The 17,828-nt window shown below is 64.5% G+C and overlaps 2 protein-coding genes across 10 annotated transcripts in view; both read left to right on the top strand.

The window, feature by feature from the left end:
* The window catches only part of RGS12 (regulator of G protein signaling 12), a 121,703-nt gene extending 120,921 nt beyond the window's left edge, over positions 1-782 (top strand). For 7 of the 8 annotated variants that reach the window (XM_068543505.1, XM_068543508.1, XM_068543504.1 and 4 more), the window contains one exon: positions 252-782. In XM_068543505.1, coding sequence (XP_068399606.1) covers positions 252-478 — 227 coding nt within the window. In that variant the 3' untranslated portion in view covers positions 479-782. The remainder of the gene's footprint in view (positions 1-251) is intronic. The other variant, XM_068543506.1, reaches the window with a different exon arrangement.
* Positions 783-2,714: 1,932 nt separating this feature from the next.
* Positions 2,715-10,669, top strand: HGFAC (HGF activator). 2 transcript variants are annotated; one of them, XM_068543515.1, is made up of 14 exons: positions 2,715-2,819; positions 3,383-3,566; positions 3,718-3,814; positions 4,042-4,121; positions 4,771-4,893; positions 4,974-5,105; positions 5,251-5,361; positions 5,438-5,612; positions 5,857-5,942; positions 6,677-6,941; positions 8,517-8,656; positions 9,036-9,176; positions 9,281-9,429; positions 10,417-10,669. In XM_068543515.1, exons 1-14 carry the CDS (start codon positions 2,715-2,717, stop codon positions 10,597-10,599), a joined length of 1,971 nt encoding a protein of 656 aa, XP_068399616.1. In that variant the 3' UTR covers positions 10,600-10,669. The 2 variants fall into 2 exon arrangements, with proteins under 2 accessions (XP_068399616.1, XP_068399615.1); XM_068543514.1 differs by lacking the exons at positions 9,281-9,429; positions 10,417-10,669 and having other exon boundaries at positions 4,974-5,361; positions 8,925-9,145.
* The last annotated feature ends 7,159 nt before the right edge of the window (positions 10,670-17,828 follow it).

Here is a 17,828-nt window from a genome sequence, read left to right as displayed (position 1 = left end):
CCCTGCGCCCCCAGACCCCCTCCCCCAGCTTGCTCCCCTGCAGCCTGCAGCTCCCTCGGCCTGGGACCCTCCCTGCTGCAGAGGGCTCCCTGCGCCAGGCCCGGGGGCCCCAGGTCGGAGGTCGCCTGCCCCTGGGATGCACGTGGGGGTCTCAGGAGCCCCTTGCCACCGTCTGTGCCAGGAGGGTGGGGTGGGGTCTCCAGCCCAGGGTGGGCAGACAGGTGACAGCCTCTCTCTTCTCCCCGCGGCAGGAGGTGGGGCCCGAGGCAGTCGAGGCCTCCCAGTCAGCACGATCGTCGACGTGGACCGTGTGGCTGGCTCAGCACCTGGGCCGGGCAGCAGCGTCCCGGGGGTGTGGACGGGCCCCCGGAGGTCACGGGCCAGCGGGACCCCGACATCAGACCGCCCCGGCCTGAGCCCCGTCCTGGGGGGACCCGCCAAGCCCAAGGCCGGCCCACACCACGCCACCTTCGTCTGAGGCTGCCGCCCGCGGACCCGGCCCTGCCCGCCGTCCCTCCCTCCCGACCTGGCGTCCGAGCCGCCCGCCTGGACACACACGTGGAGAGCAAAGATCCCGAAGGGGCAGCCCAAGCCTATCTCGAGGGCCTCGGACGGGCCTCCTCAGCCACCCCTGGGGGCCGAACCAGCAGAGGGCGGGGAGGGTCCCGGCCCTGGACACTCGCCAGCGTTGGCTCAGGGCTCCCCGGCCCCCGCCCCGGCCCCCGCCCCAGCTCCCGCTCGGCGTCCAGCCTTCCCGCAATAAAGCGTCTTTGAGGACCGGATCGTCGGCCTCGTGCCTGGTCCTGGGGCCCAGACCCTGCCCTCAGGGAGCCGTTGTTCCCGTGGCCCTGTGCGTGTGTCGGCAGGGGGCTGGGGAGAACCGGCTCTCGGGGGTGAGGTCAGAGGTGGGCAGGGAAATAAGGCTGGCCTAGCGGGGCGTGAGGCCTAGCCTGTGGGCAGTGGGACGTGGTCCTGCCCCGTCCAGGGCCCTGGTCTTGTCCACGGCACAGCACCTCCTGCAGCTCAGTGCAGGGGCTCCTCTTGGGGTGGCCGCCGGTGGGGGCAGAGCTTGGCCTGGGGACCCTTCAGGCCACTCTGACCCAACCCCCTGCCCTTGGCCTCATTTAGAGAGGTGGTCTGGCAGGGCCTCTCCGTGGAGGGACCATCTCAGGGGAAGCCTGACTGCCCTGCCCAGGAGGCCTGGGAAAGTGTGTCAGCCTGTGCAGAGGTCCTGAGGCTTGAGCGAGCCGGGAGGGGACGAGGTAGCAGGCCAGGCCAGTGGGCAGGGCAGATAAGAGACGGTGCCATCGGCCCAGGTGCCTCGGCGGAACCCCGGCGCTGAGCAGCTGAGTGCTGAGGGGCCCCCGGCACCCCTCCCTCCTCCGAGATGCATGTCAGGCTTGTCAGAAGGGCCCTAGACCTGAGGGCGCCCTGGGCCGCTGGGGCTGCTCTGCACGCTCCTGGGGGACTGTGCTCTGAGCTGGGGGTGCCCGCGTGGAAGAGAGGGGCTGGCACCCACCGTGTGCCAAGCTGGGTGCCCACTCAGTTTCTGCTCTCCCTCCGTCTGCACAGGGGAAACCGGGGGCCCAGAGAGAGTGCGATTTGGGGGTACACAGTGAGACAGCTGCAGTGCCAGGCCCATCCCCAGGCCAGCCCTTCTCCCCGCCCCGTGCAGGCAGCTGAGCTGACTCATGGGGACTGGGCCACCCACCCCACCCCACCCCACCCCCGCCACCTCCGCGGCCCCTCAAATTGCAGAAGAGTTTCCCGTGGCAGCTCTGCCTGCAGCCGCAGTCACGAACCACGGGGCCAGCTGGGCCGACAACTGTGGCCGCATCCGGGGGGGGCGACACCCCAGTGTCCGTTCACAGACCTGGGCAGGACCCCAAGCCAGGTCTCTGTGGCCCTGGTGCCTGGCCAGGGCTTGGGATGGGGAGGAGGGCAGCCCAGGACAGAGGTGGGATGGCACGGGTGGTCCTGGCTACGATGGGGAAGCCCAGGGGTGAGAGGGCTTCCTGAGGGGGTGCCCCAGCGGGTCCAGGAGCAGTGGGGGAGGGGAGCTAGGACAGCAGGCAGGGCTCTGGTACTGCCCACCTCCTCCGCTCCACTCCCCCTCCCCCCGGAGGCCCCACCCCAGGCTCGTCCTGGGAGGCACAGGCAGAAGTGCTGCAGAAAAGGGCGGCAGAGATCCCTGTCCTGGGGGGCACTGTGTGCAAAAGGGCGGCAGAGATCCCTGTCCTGGACTGTGTGCAACGGTGCACACACCCTCCTCTCTGTGCCTGGCCTCTTGCTGGCCAGGGGGCCACACCCCATGCTCCAGGCCTGGGCCCTCAAAAGGGCTCAGCATCTGTAGGTGCTCTGGTTAGTATAGCTCACAAATAGACAGTGGCCAGCCCTGTGGCCAGGTAGGGACCGGAAGCTGGGGCTGTGGGGGTCCAGGCCCCTTCCTGCCGTGTCATCCTGGAAGACTTCCTGGAGGAGGCGTCGCAGCTGAGACTCGAGGACATTGTCAGGTCCAGGACCAGCACAGCTGAGGCCAGAGGGGACGGCTGGCTCAGGCAGGGTGAGCTGGGCAGCAGACATGGGGGACGTGTATGTAGGCCTGGCACGGGAGGCAGCCGGGGTTAATCATTTCCAGGCGGCCTTGATCCCCACCTGCCCTGGCCACTCCGCTCCCGCCTCCTGCCGCTCCTCACGCCAGCCCAGGAGGAGCCATGGGGCGCTGGGCCGGGGTCCCCGGCCCCTGCCCACCACTTGGGCTGTCCCTGCTCCTGCTGCTGCTGCTGGTGCCTCGAGGGGCTCAGCCCCAGGCTGGCAGGGTGAGCACTGACCCCACCGCACTGTGATCATGGGCTCTCCGTGCCCACTCTGGGTCCTGGGGCTGAGGCCAGGGCAGGGTGTGGGGTGGGTGAAGGGCCCAGTGTGGCGACAGCCAGCCTTCCGGGGGGGAGGTGGGCGTGCTGGGCTGGCCTGGGGGACAGGGGGCCTGGGGATCCAACTTGCTGGCCCCCACCCAGGGCCATGGAGACTGTTCGCCTCTCTGGGCCTCTGCCGGGTCCACGTGTTTGAGGTGGGGGCGGTGGGGGGGGGTGCCTCTGAAGGCCTCGCAGCTGCTCTCGTCCGTCCCCCAGAACAGACCCCCGGGGTTCGAGCCTGGAGGGCGGTGGTGCCAGCCTGGCGGACCCTGAGCCAGCTCAGCCTGACTCCTTGGACTCGGTGGGAGGGGAGGGGACAGAGTCCAGCTGAGGCCTTGGGACAGCCAGTGTCCCCTGGTCCCTACTCCAAGACCTCAGGGCCCCAATACGGAAACTGAGTCAGGGCCTGAGTGTGAGGGGGGTCCATCCCACACCGACCCCATCACAGGCCTCTCGGCTCTTCCTAGAACCAAACGGAACCCCCAGAATATAACGCCACAGTGACCCCTGGGACTCCCGCGATCCCCGTAACCTCGGTGACCCCCAGGACCCCAGCCACAGCGACAGCGCCCAAGGCAGAGGGACCCCATGGTGGGGGGCTTATCCACCTGCCCAGGGCAGCCCCCTCCAATAGCAGCCCTGGGGACACAGGTGGGTCAGGAAGGCTTCTTGGAGGAGGTGGCAGGCTACACCTAGATGGGGGGTCTGGAGGAACACAGCAGCACCTAGGGAGTGGGGTATGTGATGGGGGTTGGGAGGTGACCAGCGCGGGAGCCCTTGACCCCTGTGTCTCCTCTAGCAGTGCTCACCGAGGCCGGGCAGCCCTGCAGGTTCCCCTTCCGCTATGGCGGCCGCATGGTCCACTCCTGCACTACAGAGGGCAGCGCCCACAGGAAGTGGTGGGTCCCAGTCCCCACGCCCCGTGTCCACCCTGGAGACGCTGCTGCTGCCTGCCCTCCGGACCCCACACCGAGCCTGGCACACAGCAGATGTAGTGAATGAATGAATGAGGGAGTGAATGGGAGAGAGCCCCAGAGTGGTCAGCGTGGGTCCCTGCGTGAGTCGGGGTTAGGGTGGGCGGGTCTCTGGCCTGGGACCCCCACGTCACCGCATGCATCACCCCCAGGTGTGCCACGACTCACAACTATGACCGGGACAGGGCCTGGGGCTACTGTGTGCAGGCTTCCGCTCCCCGGGAGGGCCCAGGTGGGTGCCGGGGGTCTGGACCTGAGCGCAAGCTAGGAAGGGGCTGGGCCGGGGGTGGCGGTGAGCTTGAGGGGCGTCAGAGCTGACCTGGGGCTGGGGTCCTGCCTGGTGTGCAGGAGGGAGCTTCGGGGTTCATCCCACTGCAGGCCTCGGGGCCTGCAGGAGTGGGGAGCGGGGAACACCCTGCCCCGCAGGGTCCTGCCGTCTCTGGGGGCCACGTAGCTGCTTTGGCCATTGCCAGGGTCAAAGCGCCCCCTGGTGGTCAGGCTGGGCCCTGCGGCTGCACAGGAACAGCCCTGGACATGGAGAGGGCCCAAGGGGTCCGCAGGGTGTGGTGCTGGCAGCCCCGCTTACGAGGGTCCCAGGGCACATGGAAGAGGACTGCGCTGCCTGATGGGGGTCGGGCTTTCAGGGTGCTGGATACAGAGCCAGAGGCCCACTTGCCTGGGGTCTGAGAGCTGGGCAGAGGATGTGGTGAGGAGGGGGAAGGCCTGCGCTCACTCCCAGGGCACGTGCACACCAAGGAACCCAGGAGGGGCATCTTTAAGGTGGCGGGCCCTCGTCAGTCAGGGAGAGTCACGGCGTGGGGAGGGGGTCACGAGGCCTGGCCGGGCTCTCAGACACACCCCTCCCTGCTGCGTGTGCCCAGCTGCCCCGGATCCCTGTGCCTCTGGCCCCTGCCTCAACGGGGGTTCGTGCTCCAGCACCCAGGACCCCGAGTCGTACCACTGCACCTGCCCCGTGGCCTTCACCGGCAAGGACTGCGGCACGGGTGAGCGGGGTGGGGGGCTGCAGGGCAGGGGGGTGCCTGCCGCACGCGCGGGGAGCAGGGGCTCACTGTGCCGCCCCCAGAGAAATGCTTTGACGAGAGCCGCTACGAGTACCTGGAGGTGGGCGATCGCTGGGCCCGCGTGCACCGGGGCCGAGTGGAACAGTGCGAGTGTGTGGGGGGCCAGGTCCGGTGCCAGGGCACCCGCCACACAGGTACGGGGGGGGGTGGGGCGGGCCGTATGGCTGGGCCTCCCACCCGGGGAAGGGGCTCGTCCAGGGCCACCCAGAGACGGGCACCGGGTGGGAACCAGGCCCTGCCCCTGCCCCTCGAGGCCCAGCTTCTGAGCCCTCCCCCCAGTTTGTCTGAGCAGCCCCTGCTTGAACGGGGGCACCTGTCACCTGATCATGGCCACCGGGACCACCGTGTGCGCCTGCCCCCCAGACCACGCCGGGCGGCTCTGCAACATTGGTGAGTCGCTCGGCTTCGGAGCTGTGTGGCCCCGCGTCCTGGGGCCCAGGCTCACCGCGCACCGTGCCGCCCACAGCGCCGGCCCAGCCCTGCTTCGTGGGGAGCGGCACCGAGTACCGAGGTGTGGCCAGCACGGCGGCCTCGGGCCTCAGCTGCTTGGCCTGGAACTCCGACCTGCTCTACCAGGAGCTGCACGTGGACTCCGTGGGCGCCGCGGCCCTCCTCGGCCTGGGGCCCCACGCCTACTGCCGGTCAGCACTGGGCGGGCAGGGCCTGTCCCTGGGTCCTGACCCCTCGGCTTGGGAGGCTGCGCAGCGAGAGGAGCCCAGGGCCAGGGATCGGAACCACCTGCAGAAGGGGCCAAAGGCTGTGGGGTGGGGGTGGGCAGAATGCCAGGAGCCGCACCCAGCTAGGGGTCCCCAGCTCCCTCCTCCCACCCGTCACTGAGGGGCCGTGACTGACTGCCCTGCCCACCTGCTTCTCCCTGCACCCCAGGAACCCGGACAAGGACGAGAGGCCCTGGTGCTACGTGGTGAAGGACAGCGCGCTCTCCTGGGAGTACTGCCGCCTGGCAGCCTGCGGTGCGCGCAGCTGGTGGCGGGTCGGAAGCAGCAGGGTGGGGGCAGCGCCGGCCCCGCCCCCGCTGAGATCACCACGGTTCCCCCCGTGGCCCAACCCACTCCACCCGCATGCCAGGCCTCCTCTCTCCGGAGGACCACGGCCCCATCGGAGAGATGGGGAAACTGAGGCTCACCAGAGCAGGGCTGGTCCAAGGCCACGCAGTGGGTTGACACCAGAGGTCAGAGCAGGCAAGTTGGTCGCTGGGTCCGCTGGGTGGTCCAGCCGGGCTGCACTGTGCCAGGATGGTCCCCAGAGACAGAGAAGTGTGGGTGCATGTGGATAATGTGAGTACCCTGGGGTCAGACCCTGGGAGTGGGCTGCTCCGTGAGGCCAGCCCGCCCCCTGGCCCCGTGCTCCAGGGCTCTCTGACCATCCCGAGTTGGCTCTGGGGTCCCAGGCTGCTGGGAAGGACATGAATACCTGCCAGGTGTGCCAGGCCGCCCTGGTTCCCACAAAGCCTTGTGACTGGGTACGGTTCTCCCCATCCTGCAGATAAGGAGACTGAGGCTCAGATTAAGTCATGTGCCCACAGGGGCAGAGCTGGGGACCCTCTTTCAGACGAGCTGCCTAGGCTGGGGCAGGAGGCAGGTGAACGGCGGGGGACCTGAGGATGGTGGACGCAGCCAGGACCCTCTCTGGCCTGGGGTGTGCAGAAGGGACACGGGGGGTGTGACCCGGTGATCTGTGTTCCCAGAATCCCTTGCCAGAATTCAGCCCCCGCCCACCGAGGCCCTGCTGAGCCTGCCTGGGCCCGCGGCAGCTGGACCAGCCGGACGCCAGACCTGTGGCAAGAGGCACAAGAAGAGGAGCTTCCTACGGCCACGCATCATCGGCGGCTCGTCCTCGCTGCCCGGCTCCCACCCCTGGCTGGCCGCCATCTACATCGGGAACAGCTTCTGTGCAGGGAGCCTTGTCCATACCTGCTGGGTGGTGTCTGCCGCCCACTGCTTCTCCAACAGGTGAGCGGCTCTGGCCCCAGTGTCCACGACCCCTGCGCCATCCCTCAAACCATCCACCTCTCCACTCACCGCTATCTAGGCCTCCGCCCACCCACCCGGCCATACACCCATCATCCACTCTCCACCCGCCACCCATCTACGCACCCACCCGCCTGTCCTAACCATCACCCATGTGTCCCCACGCTCCGCCACCTACCCGTGTAAACCCCGTCCTTTGGTCCCTCCGTTCCCCGTTGCCCCTCTGACTCAGGTGGGACTCAGCGCTCAGCCCAGTGGTGGGCATGGAGACTGCCGAGACCCGCCCCATTCCTGCCCCGGGGTGCTGTCCCTGTCCCTGCCCGTGTTGCAGCCCAGCCCTGGTCCTCGCCCCGGGAGCTCCAGGTCTCCCCGCTCAGGGAGGGGCGGGGCGGGGCGGGGCGGCCAGCGCGTGCGCGGCAGGGCGGTGGGTGTGGCCCGTGCCCCGCAGGGCCCGCCCCTTCCGGCCCCGCCCCCCGCCCAGACCGGGCTGGTGGCACCGTGGGGCGCAGGGAGCCCGAGGCCCCGCCCAGTCGGCGGGCTACCGGAGCGGAGGGCCGGCTGGGGCTGGCGGCTGGGGGAAGGGTCAGGGGTGCGAGGCCCACTCCCACACCCCAGGGGTGGGGGGCAGCGAGCTCAGAGCAAGAAAGGCCAGCCCGTCCCCCGCTCCTCACGGCTGTGATGGGAACAAGGCTCTGTCGTGGGGAGTGGGGGGCTCTCTCTGGGGGAGGGTTCAGTGGGAAGGAACGGGCCTGACAGTGGCATCCCAGGGAGTGGGACGTGAGCGGGGGCTGGGGACTTGGCAGCGTGAGAGTCCGACGGTGAGTCCCCACCAGTCACCCCAGGGACTGCAGCGTAGGGGTGGGGGGCAGTGGGCACAAGTCCTGCCCTGTGCTGACCGCTGTGTGACCTGTGAAACAGGACCCCTGAGGCCTCCCCAGTATGGATGGGATGGGGCTGGTTAAGAGGCTGGAGGAAGGGAGCAGGCATCCTCTGCTCACATCCAGGGAGGGGCTGGGGAGGGCCAAGCTGGATGGAGGTGCCCGTCCCCTGTGGGCTGGACCCCAGCACCCTGGTCCCTGGCCCGGGCCAAGCAGGGCTGGTGGAGGTGGGTGGGACAGGGCATTTGTGTGCAGGTGCGGGGGGGTGAGGGGAGTGCTCAGGCTCCTGGACCCACAGGTGACTTCACAGGAGACGTGCCCCTGTAGCAGGGGCGTGGGGCAGGACCGGTGCCCAGAGCTGGGATCCGCACCAACGCGGGCGCATTTCAGTGCAGACCCCACCTAGACCTTGCACAAGGCCCCCCAGGGCCACTCATGCCGCTGCCTTAGAGGCGGTGCTGCCAGGACGGGGGCTGTGGCCCTAGCTCCCCACTCCCTACCGCACTACGGCCCACACCCCAGCCCCTGCTCAGGTCTCTCCCAGGGCCTGGCGGGGGCGGGGGCCCTGCACAGCGTCACCCTCCTGGGGTCGTCTACCGGATGCTCTGTCCCCGTGGGTAGGGGGCGAGCTGACCTCAGGGGCCCGAGGGTCATGCTGCCACCAGCTCCCACTGCACAGCCCCCCCAGGGAAAGTGTCTCTGTGGTCCTGGGCCAACACTTCTTCAACCGCACGACGGACGTGACGCAGACGTTCCGCATAGAGAAGTACATCCCGTACCCCCTGTACTCAGTGTTCAACCCCAGTGACCATGACCTCGGTGAGGCTCGGGACCGGTGCTGTGTGCTCTGTGCGCACCCAGGGCCAGAGCCAGGAGAGAGGCTGGGAGTGGGTGCCAGGCAGGGGAGGGTCCTCAGACACTCAGGGGACGGGTGGGAGGGAGGGGGAGGGGGAGGAGGGGCAGAGCGGGGAAGGGCAGGGGGAGGGCAGCTAGAGCGCCTGGTGTGGCCGAGTGGCCTTGGCCTGGCTGGAGGAAACCCTGGCTGGCCAGCCTTACTGGCCCTCCTGTTGCCTCCTGGGCCTCCCAGGCCACAGCCCCTCTGCCCGGCGGGGCTGGACCCCGTGTGACTCAGCAGCCACCTTCGGCCCGTCGTGGGTCCCCGCGCCGCAGGCTGAGCCCCGGCCTCTCTCCCGTGCAGTCCTGATCCGGCTGGAGAAGAAGGGGGAGCGCTGTGCTGTCCGTTCCCAGTTCGTCCAGCCCATCTGCCTGCCTGAGCCCGGCAGCGCCTTCCCCGCTGGGCACAAGTGCCAGATTGCGGGCTGGGGCCACCAGGATGAGAGTGAGTGGGGTGGGCGCACGGGGCCAGCCAGCGTCGTGCCCCCGGGAACAGCGGCCCGGCCCTGCAAGCCTCGCCCAGGCTGAGTGCCCCCTGTCGGCCGTCAGATGTGAGTGGCTACTCCAGCTTGCTGCGGGAGGCCCTGGTCCCGTTGGTCGCCGATCGCAAGTGCAGCAGCCCGGAGGTGTACGGGGCAGACATCAGCCCCAACATGCTGTGCGCCGGCTACTTCGACTGCAGGTCTGACGCCTGCCAGGTGAGCCAGGACGGCCGCCCCGGGAGCTCAGAGCCGAAAGGGGCCAACCTGCAGTGCCGGCCGGGAGCCCAGGCAGAAGGCCCACCTCCCGGTCGGTGGCACCCCCAGGATGGGCGCTCACTGTTGCTGGAGGCCCGGGGGCCAGGAGTGGGGTCCCTGCTCACAGGGGGCGGGGATTGAGGCCCGGGAGGGGCCGGGTCCCAAAGCCCAGGCTCGTGCCAGCTGCCCAGGCAAGGGCAGGGCTGTCCACGTGACATCAAAGGCCAAACCCCTTTTCACCCAGAGTTCTCCCAAATGGGCTCAAGCGATCGGCCGATCCCAGTGTCCCGTTTATCAAGGGCTCCTCAGGGGGCTGCACATCAGTGCTGAGCTGGAGAAGCTGCTTTACTCCCCATTTTTATAGGTGGGGAGACTGAGGCCCAGAGAGGTCTGCTCACTCTTCCCAGGTCACACAACTCACAGGTGGCAAAGGGTGGGGGCTCGACACTCGACCACGTGGTACAGCAAGCGCCCTGGGGGAAGTCAAGGGTGGCTTCATGGAGGAAGGGGTGCTGACACTTGTCCCAGGGGGTGAATAGGGGTTTGCCAGGTGGCAAAGAGGGTGTTTCCAGCGGGGAATATCCTCTGCTGGAGCGCGGGGCCGCCTGGTGCACGTGGGGTGCGTGCTGGTGGGCGGAGGGGGGACCCAGATGGAGGACGCCGCTGGTTGTGGAGACGAGAGGGAGCCGCAGCAGCCCACTGCTGGGAGGACGCCCTGTCTCTGCGGTTGGGGGAGGCGGGACAGCTCGCTTACTTGGAATACCCATGTCATCTGTGCCCAAGCTCTCGGGAAGCCCACCTCGAGGGCTGACTGCTCTGGAGGCATGTTCCGGGTTGGGGCGAGGGACCCTGGGGTGAGGGGGTGGTGGACTGTTTCATGGGTGTCGAGGAGCTGAGCCGTGGGTCTCCTGAGCTGGGCCCCAGGCTCTGACCGGCCGCTCTGCGCAGGGGGACTCAGGCGGGCCCCTGGCCTGCGAGAAGAACGGCGTGGCCTACCTGTACGGCCTCATCAGCTGGGGTGACGGCTGCGGGCAGCCCAACAAGCCCGGCGTCTACACCCGCGTGGCCAGTTACGTGGACTGGATCAGCGACCGGATTCGGCCCCCCAAGCGGCCTGTGAATCCCTCCTGAGACCACCCCTGGGGACATCGTGCCTCCTGCCGTTCCCTCCTCACTGGCAATAAACATGTTTCCAAAAAGACCCCGGCCCACACTGCCTGTCCCACTGCTGCCAGCTCAGCCTTCCCCGCCCCCAGGCCGTGACCCCCGACCCAGCTTTGTGGATGCTGTGGCTTCAGGGCTGGGGGCCCCAAGCCAGCACCCCAGCTGCTCAGAGGAGAAGGGAGCCTGTGACCCCACAGGGAGGGTCCGGCCCCATGGCCTGGGCAGTCAGGACAGGGGTTCCAGACTAGACCTTCGCCAGAGCAAGAGCTGTCCCCAGCCAGACCCCTCTCAGACCCTCCCCCAGGCAACTGGGGCTTGGGTCCGGGCACCCTGGGCTGTCCCACGGCAGGGCATGCTAGAACTTAAGACAGGTTATTTGGAAAACCCCTGGCTATCGTTTTGCTTCAAGAAGGCAGCCCGCCCGACTGCAGCTCTCCCTCAGCCGTGTCTTCTAGGCGGGGAAAACTGGAGACTTCCTCTGAAGGAAACCAGGGGACGAGAGGAGCCCAAATGCCAGAGTGAGTGGAGGGTAGTGGGTTGCACCAGCCAGGCAAGACACTTGTGGGGATGGAATCTGAGATGCCCGAAGGGCCCAGAATCCTGGGCCAGAGGAAGCAGCACTTGCAAAGGTCCTGAGATATGAGGCTGATAGTGGCTTATTTATTTATTTATTTTATAAATTTGTTTATTTATTTATGTATTTATTGGCTGTGTTGGGTCTCCGTTGCTGCGTGTGGGCTTCCTCTGGTTGCAGCGAGCGGGGGCTACTCTTCGTTGTGGAGCACGGGCTCTAGGCGTGCGGGCTTCAGTAGTTGCGGCACGCGGGCTCGGTAGTTGTGGCACACGGGCTTAGTTGCTCCACGGCATGTGGGATCTTCCCGGACCAGGGCTCGAACGTGTGTCCCCTGCATTGGCAGGCGGACTCTTAACCACTGTGCCACGAGGGAAGCCCCTGGTAGTGGCTTATTTGAATCAAAGTAAGGAAGTGTGGCTGAGGCCAAAGAGGGTGGGATTGTGTGTGTGTGTGGGGGGGGGGGTGGGCTGTAGTGAGGTGCTGGGGTGTCCCAAGTGTCCCTGATGGGACAGCAGGGTGGGGGTGTGATGATATTTGTGGTCAGGAGAAGAGGCCTGGGTGTACGGGGGTGGGTCAGAGTGGTGCCCGGCGCCGGGTGCCCTGGGGAGCTGGGACCCCTGGTCTCAGGGAGGGTCAGGAAGAGGGTGGCATTCAGCGCCCCCAGCCCCAGCCCCACCCATCCTGCTCTGGGCATGGGGCCCCTGCCCAGAGCAGCCCAGAGGGTGGGGTCCTTCTCCGCACAGTCCCTACTCCCCTCTGCTGTCATCTCCACAGCCCCACCTGGACCGGGTCTCGCCGCCTGTCCCGGTGACACGCCAGGGCTTCCTCCATGTCACCCCCCATCTGGGAGCCTACCCCCAGTCTCTGTGTGGTCTGACTCCACCTGCCTCCAGCCCCTCCTCTGCCCCCCAACTGCACTCTGACCACTCCGGCCTCCTTGTGTCCATGAAACTGACCAGGGCCCTTGCTGACGCTGCTGCCACTGCTGCCTAGAACGTTCTCTCCCGTACCGCCCCTCCCCCTTCACTCAGCCTTTGGAGCCCTGAGAGGCCTGACCGGTCGGGTCCTTTCCCAGTCACTCTCTGTGGTCACGTGAGAGTGATTTGCCTGAATGTTGTCCCATGGCCACACCCAGCTGCAGAGGAGGCCGGGAGGGCAGGGAACAGGATTGTCATGACAGGACCAGACAAATCACCAGGGACATGCACTGCCCCCAGCAAAGCCGGAGGAAGAGAGACGGGCACTGGGAGGACAACAGTGCGTGTGCCCATCGCCCCACGTGCCGGGGGTGGGGCTCAGAGCCCTTCAGTGGACCGGGACTTGCTGCTGAAGCCCCACCACGCTGACCGCAGCCAGGGCAGCAGAGGCTGGTGCTGGTGCCCCAGGAGCATGGAGGGTGGGGCAGCTCCCACTCGTGAATCTGGGACCTCCGACCGCCTGTTCTCGGCCTCCAGGAAGCATGTTGCTTCAGTCCCACCGCACCTTTGCCTGACGTGAGCTCTCCCTGACCTCCTCCCCTGTGAGTGTTGAGTGTGGATCTGTTAGAGAGGTGACGTGCATTTATAGATGGTCTAACGTCAAGCCAACCTTGCATTCCTGTAGTGAGCCGTGCTGAGTCAGGGTGGGAGCCAGCTACCTTCCGTCGGCTTCTCCAGATTTATTCCCCACCTTGCCCTGTGCCCCATAGGCTGATCTTCATGGGCTGTGTCAGTGGGCTCCTGTGCCCTTTGGAGGAGCCCCAGCAGGAGGTCAGAGGAGAGAGGAGTGGGTGAGAGACTGGGGTGTTGATTTCCCTGGCTCCCTCTTCTGGGGTCACCTCAGGGTTATAGGTTGGATTGTGTCCTCCCCAGGTTCATATATTGGAGTCCTAACCCCTAGGACCTTAGAATGTGACCTGATGTGGAAAGAGGATCTTTAGGGAGGGGATCATTAGCATGGGGCCTGATCCAATATGACCGCGTTCCCCTAAGAAGGGGAAATTCGGACACAGAGACATGCATAGAAGGAAGATGATGTGAAGAGACACAGGGGGGAGATGGCCATCAACAAGGCAAGGACAGAGGCCTGGAGCAGGTCCTCACAACCGTCAGAAGGACGCAGCCTTGCTGACCTCTTGATCTTGGACTTCTGTCCTCCAGAATGGTGAGACAATTTCTGTCGGTTAAGCCCCCAGTCTGTGGTGCTTTGTGACGGTACCCCAGCAAAGGATACACCCAGATCCCTTAACTGAAGGCCATGATCCTCCCAAGATGTAAATGACGCCCCCTTCATGGTTCAGGGAACCCCCCCACCTCAGGTCTAGAGGTGGTTCCACGGCTCTCTAACTGGCCCGGGGCTACACAGTCACGTACTGTGCCCCTTATATACAAAGGTGTGGTTCCTTCCAAGAGCACACCTCTGTGAATAATCCCACCTTGAATTGTCCTAATGTAGTGTCAGCTGCTGGGACCCTGGCTCACACACTCTGTCATACTTGTTATAAGCTTTTTTTGGATTTACTTAAATTTTGTTTAGGATTTTACATTTATGTTTCTGAGTGGCATTGGCCTGTAATTTTCCTCTTGTATACTCTTGGAATGACTGTCTTATACTCTTTGAATGGCTATACTGATCTCATAGAATGAGTTCAAGAATGTCCCTTCTTTCGTGATCCACTGGAGGGCTGCAGAAAGCTGGAATGGTCTGTGTTTTGAAAGTTTGGTAGAATCTCCTATAAAATTCCCTGGGCCCAGTGTTTTCTTTACAGGATGTTATTTAACTACTGAGTCGTTTTTTTAATACTCTGGGACTTGTTGAGAATGCTGTTTCTTCTTGAGCTGGTTTTAGGAAGTTACACTTTCGTGAGTGTTTCTGTCTCCATTTCCACATCTATTGCCATAAAGCTGTTCGTGCTGTTCGCTTGGCATTTCACCTCACACATCAGTAGTTACTCTCTGTCAGCACTTGGGTGGTGTTCCGCTGTCTGCTGTCACTCCTGTTGAGAAATCTGCTTTAAGTCGAACTGTTGTTCTCTTGACATAACTCCGCCTCCCCCCAACCCCGCCCGGCAGCCTTCGTGCCTTTGTCTTTGCTGTGCTGCGGCCTCACCACAACACGTGCGTGTGGGGGCCTCTCCCCGACTCATCCTGCCTGCTGTGTGCGGACTCCTGCTCAGCTTGGACGTTTGCTGGTGCCCTTGGCCGTGGCGACTCGGCGGGGTCCAGGCTTCTTCTCTGCAGAGCTTCCAGACACTGTGTATCAGAATGCTGCTTCGATGACACAGATGGCATCCAAACGCAGTGACGTACAAGCAGCCACGTACTGAGCTCACGATGCTGGGGGGGTTGGTAGCGTGGCCTTGCTTGGCGGGGTGCTTCTCGCCGCCTGGGCCGGCTCCGCCACGTACCTGGGTCGTCAGTGGGTCTTAGGCGGTTCTGCCCCCCGGGGCTGACTGGCTCTTGGCTGGGGCCGTGGGGTGACCGGGCCACACGTCTTTTGTCATCCGGCAGGCTAGCCTGGGCCCGTTCACATGGTGGTGGCCGGGTTCCAAAGAAAGAGCGGACGTGAGCTGCTCAAAGCGAGCCGGATTCCGGGGTAGGGTCCACCTCTCAGTGGGAGGAGGTCACATTTCAAGGGGTGTGGGTGCAGGTGAGGGGCATTTGCAGCCATTTATTCAATCTTCCACACTCTCTGTACCAGTCTGCTCGGGCTGCCGTAACAGAAGGCCACAGACTGCAGGGCTCACACAACAGAAATTTCTCATGGTTCTGGAGGCTGAAGTTCAAGATCAAGATCCAGTAAGGTTGATTTCTGGGGAGACCTCTCCTCCAGGCTTGCAGACGGCCGCTGTCCTGCTGTGTCCTCACGCGGCCTTGCCCTGTGTGTGTGCTGAGAGAGAGAGAGAGCTCTGGTGTTTCTCCCTGTATTTTAAGGCCACAGTCCTATGGGATTAGGGGCCCACCCTTATGACCTCATTTAACCTTAATTACCTCCTTAAAGATCCTATCTCCAGGGACTTCCCTGGTGGCCCAGTGGTTAAGACTCTGCACTTCGATCCCTGGTCAGGCAACTAGATGCCGCATGTCACATCTAAAAGATCCCGCATGCCACAACTAAGACCTGGTGCAGCCAAGTAAATAAATAAATACATATTTAAATATTTAAAAAAAAAAAAGGTCCCATCTCCAAATACAGTCATATTGGGGGTTAGGGCTTCAACAGATGGATTAGCGGGGACACAGTTGGGTCCATAAGACTCCGTCTCACCATGCAGTGAATGAGGAGGGTGGCAGACGTGCAGGGCTGGGAGGTGGCAGTCATCACCTCCTCCACTCTGCTGGCCAGAGCCCCCGTCATATGGCCCCACCTAGCTGAGGGGAGCTGGGAATTGTAAAAGGAGTGACACAGGGTGCCGCTCGGGTGGACACAGGCATAGTGTCTGCCACGATCAGCTGGTGTGTGTTTTTCTCCAGCCTCACTGAGCACCTGGAGATACAAGACAAGGCGGCCTGTCCCTGGTCCCCATCATTCCCTTGTGCCTGTAAAACCCGTGCTCATTTTGAAAGACCCTCACATACATCATCTCATTTAGGGGCTCATCGTAATAATGTCAGGCTGGAAGAGGAAACAGGCCAGAAAAGTCGCGTGATGGTTAATGTTCATTTGGGTGGTGAGCGGGAGGTGCAGTGTCTGATGGCAGGTCCCTTGGCTGCAGAGCCACTGATGGGGTGACACTGCCCTGGGGCCATGGAGTCTGGTAGTGGGGGCAGTGTCCTTGGCAGTGATGTCCAGCAGCAGCGCCCGTGGCCGTGTGGCCAGCCGGTGGTACAGCTCTGACCCATGGCCGGGGGCTCCTTGGAAGGCGGCTGTGGAGTCCGGCAGGGCAGTGGTGCGGGGCGGGAGTGGCGTCCGGTCTCAGGAGTGTGGCTGTGCTCCCCTGGCGCCCTACCTCCTGTAGCTCCCGCTGGATCCCCACCTCCCCTGGGTTCTACCCAGCGCCTGACATTCTTCCAGCAAATTCCTTCCTGCTTCAGTGGCCAGAGTCAGCTTCTGCCACTTGCAACCAGCAACTCTGGCTGCAACAGCTGGGGAAACTGTCTTAGTCCGCTCGGGCTGCTATAACAGAAACACTGTAGACTGCGAGGCTAAAAAAAAACAGATTCATTTCTCACAGGTCTGGAGGCCGGAAGTCAGAGATCAGGATGCCAGCCTGGCTGGGGTCGGGTGAGAGCCCTCTTCCAGGCGTGCAGATGTCTGCTTTCTGGCTGTGTCCTCAGTGGTGGGTGAGGAGAAGGAACTTGTCCCTCGTGCCTCTTCTTGTAAGGACAGTGATCCTGTCCTGGGGACCCCGCCCTCGTGACCTCATCGCCTCCCACAGGCCTTGCCGCTTCTTACCATCCCCTTGGGGGTTGGGCTTCAACATGAATTTGGGGGGTGGGGACACAAACATTCGGTCCACAGCAGGAACTTAGGAGAGAGAGGCCAGGAGCCCACCCAGGGTCTGGGAGTGGGAGCCAGGCAGGAAGATCATCCCACCTCTAAGTAGCCGCCGGGGGGCGGGGGGAGCCGTCTGTCCCCACGGCGGCCCGCATTTTCTCGGGCCAGTGTGGGAGCAGGTGCAGCTGCCAGGCATGGCAGGAGCCTGGGTCTGGTCCAGCGCTCGGGAATGCAGCAGGGCACTGACCCTCCCTGCGGGGATGACCAAGTGCCAGGCGCCTGGGGCGGCGGATGTGTTGGTGGCCACAGCCCCCAGCGCCACCCGGCTCCATGCCGGCTGTCCTGGGCCAGCCCCTGGGGGCCTGAGATGTGTGGGGAGCATGAATGGGGCTCTGTAGTCGGGCAACTGCTCTGCAGAAGGCGGCTGGTGGCGGCACAGGTGCCGCTGGAGGTGGTGCTGGAGGAGGGGACACAGGAGACACAGAGCTGCTTCCTGGGCCTGGTGTGCCACTGCTCTGCATTACGCCCTGGCAAGACATCCCCAGGGCGTCGGAATCAAGCTGGTGCCCACCAGGGACCTGGCTTCTCAGCTCCCCAGGGACAGTGAGGAGGGGGAGTGGGTGCCCAGAGAGCAAGGACCTGGCCCTCTCTGTGCCCAGCACGGTGGCTGCTGAGCTGGGACTCCAGCCCAGGGCTCTGCCTGCCCCCGCGGATCCTGTGCCCTGCTTGGGGCTCAGCCAACGAGGGTCAGTCCCGGAGGCGCCCGCAGCTCTGAGCCTTAGTTCCTCCTCCCTGAGGGGCAAGACCTGGATGGGATAAAGATGCACACACTTGTTCCCGCCCATGCGGATTTCAGGGCAACAGGACACCACTGAGCCCTCCCCTCTCCTCCCGGCGGACATCAGCTCCTTAGGGTGGGACCTCGAGTAGGGTACATTGCTTCGCCTCGCTTTTCTAGGGTGTTGCCCCATCTCTGCCACTGGCCCCTTACCTTGTTGGATGCTCCTGAAGGCATGAATGTCAGAGGTCGTCTTAGAGACGGGGGCTGAAGTCTGAGATGTAGACCTGCCAGGTCCCCCAAGCACTTGGGTTCCCAAAGAACCCGGGCAGCTAGACTGGAGCTACGGGGTGGAGGAGGGGAAATCCAGAAGGTCGGAGCTCCCCCGCTGCAAAGGGGACTCTCAGGGGGCCTTTATAGAGCAGCAGA

Source organism: Eschrichtius robustus, chromosome 4 (assembly GCF_028021215.1).
Source record: "Eschrichtius robustus isolate mEscRob2 chromosome 4, mEscRob2.pri, whole genome shotgun sequence".
In the NCBI taxonomy this organism is placed as follows: Eukaryota; Metazoa; Chordata; class Mammalia; order Artiodactyla; family Eschrichtiidae; genus Eschrichtius; species Eschrichtius robustus.
The sequence above is the reverse complement of the archived record's forward strand: the minus strand, read 5'-3'. Positions and strand labels throughout refer to the sequence as shown.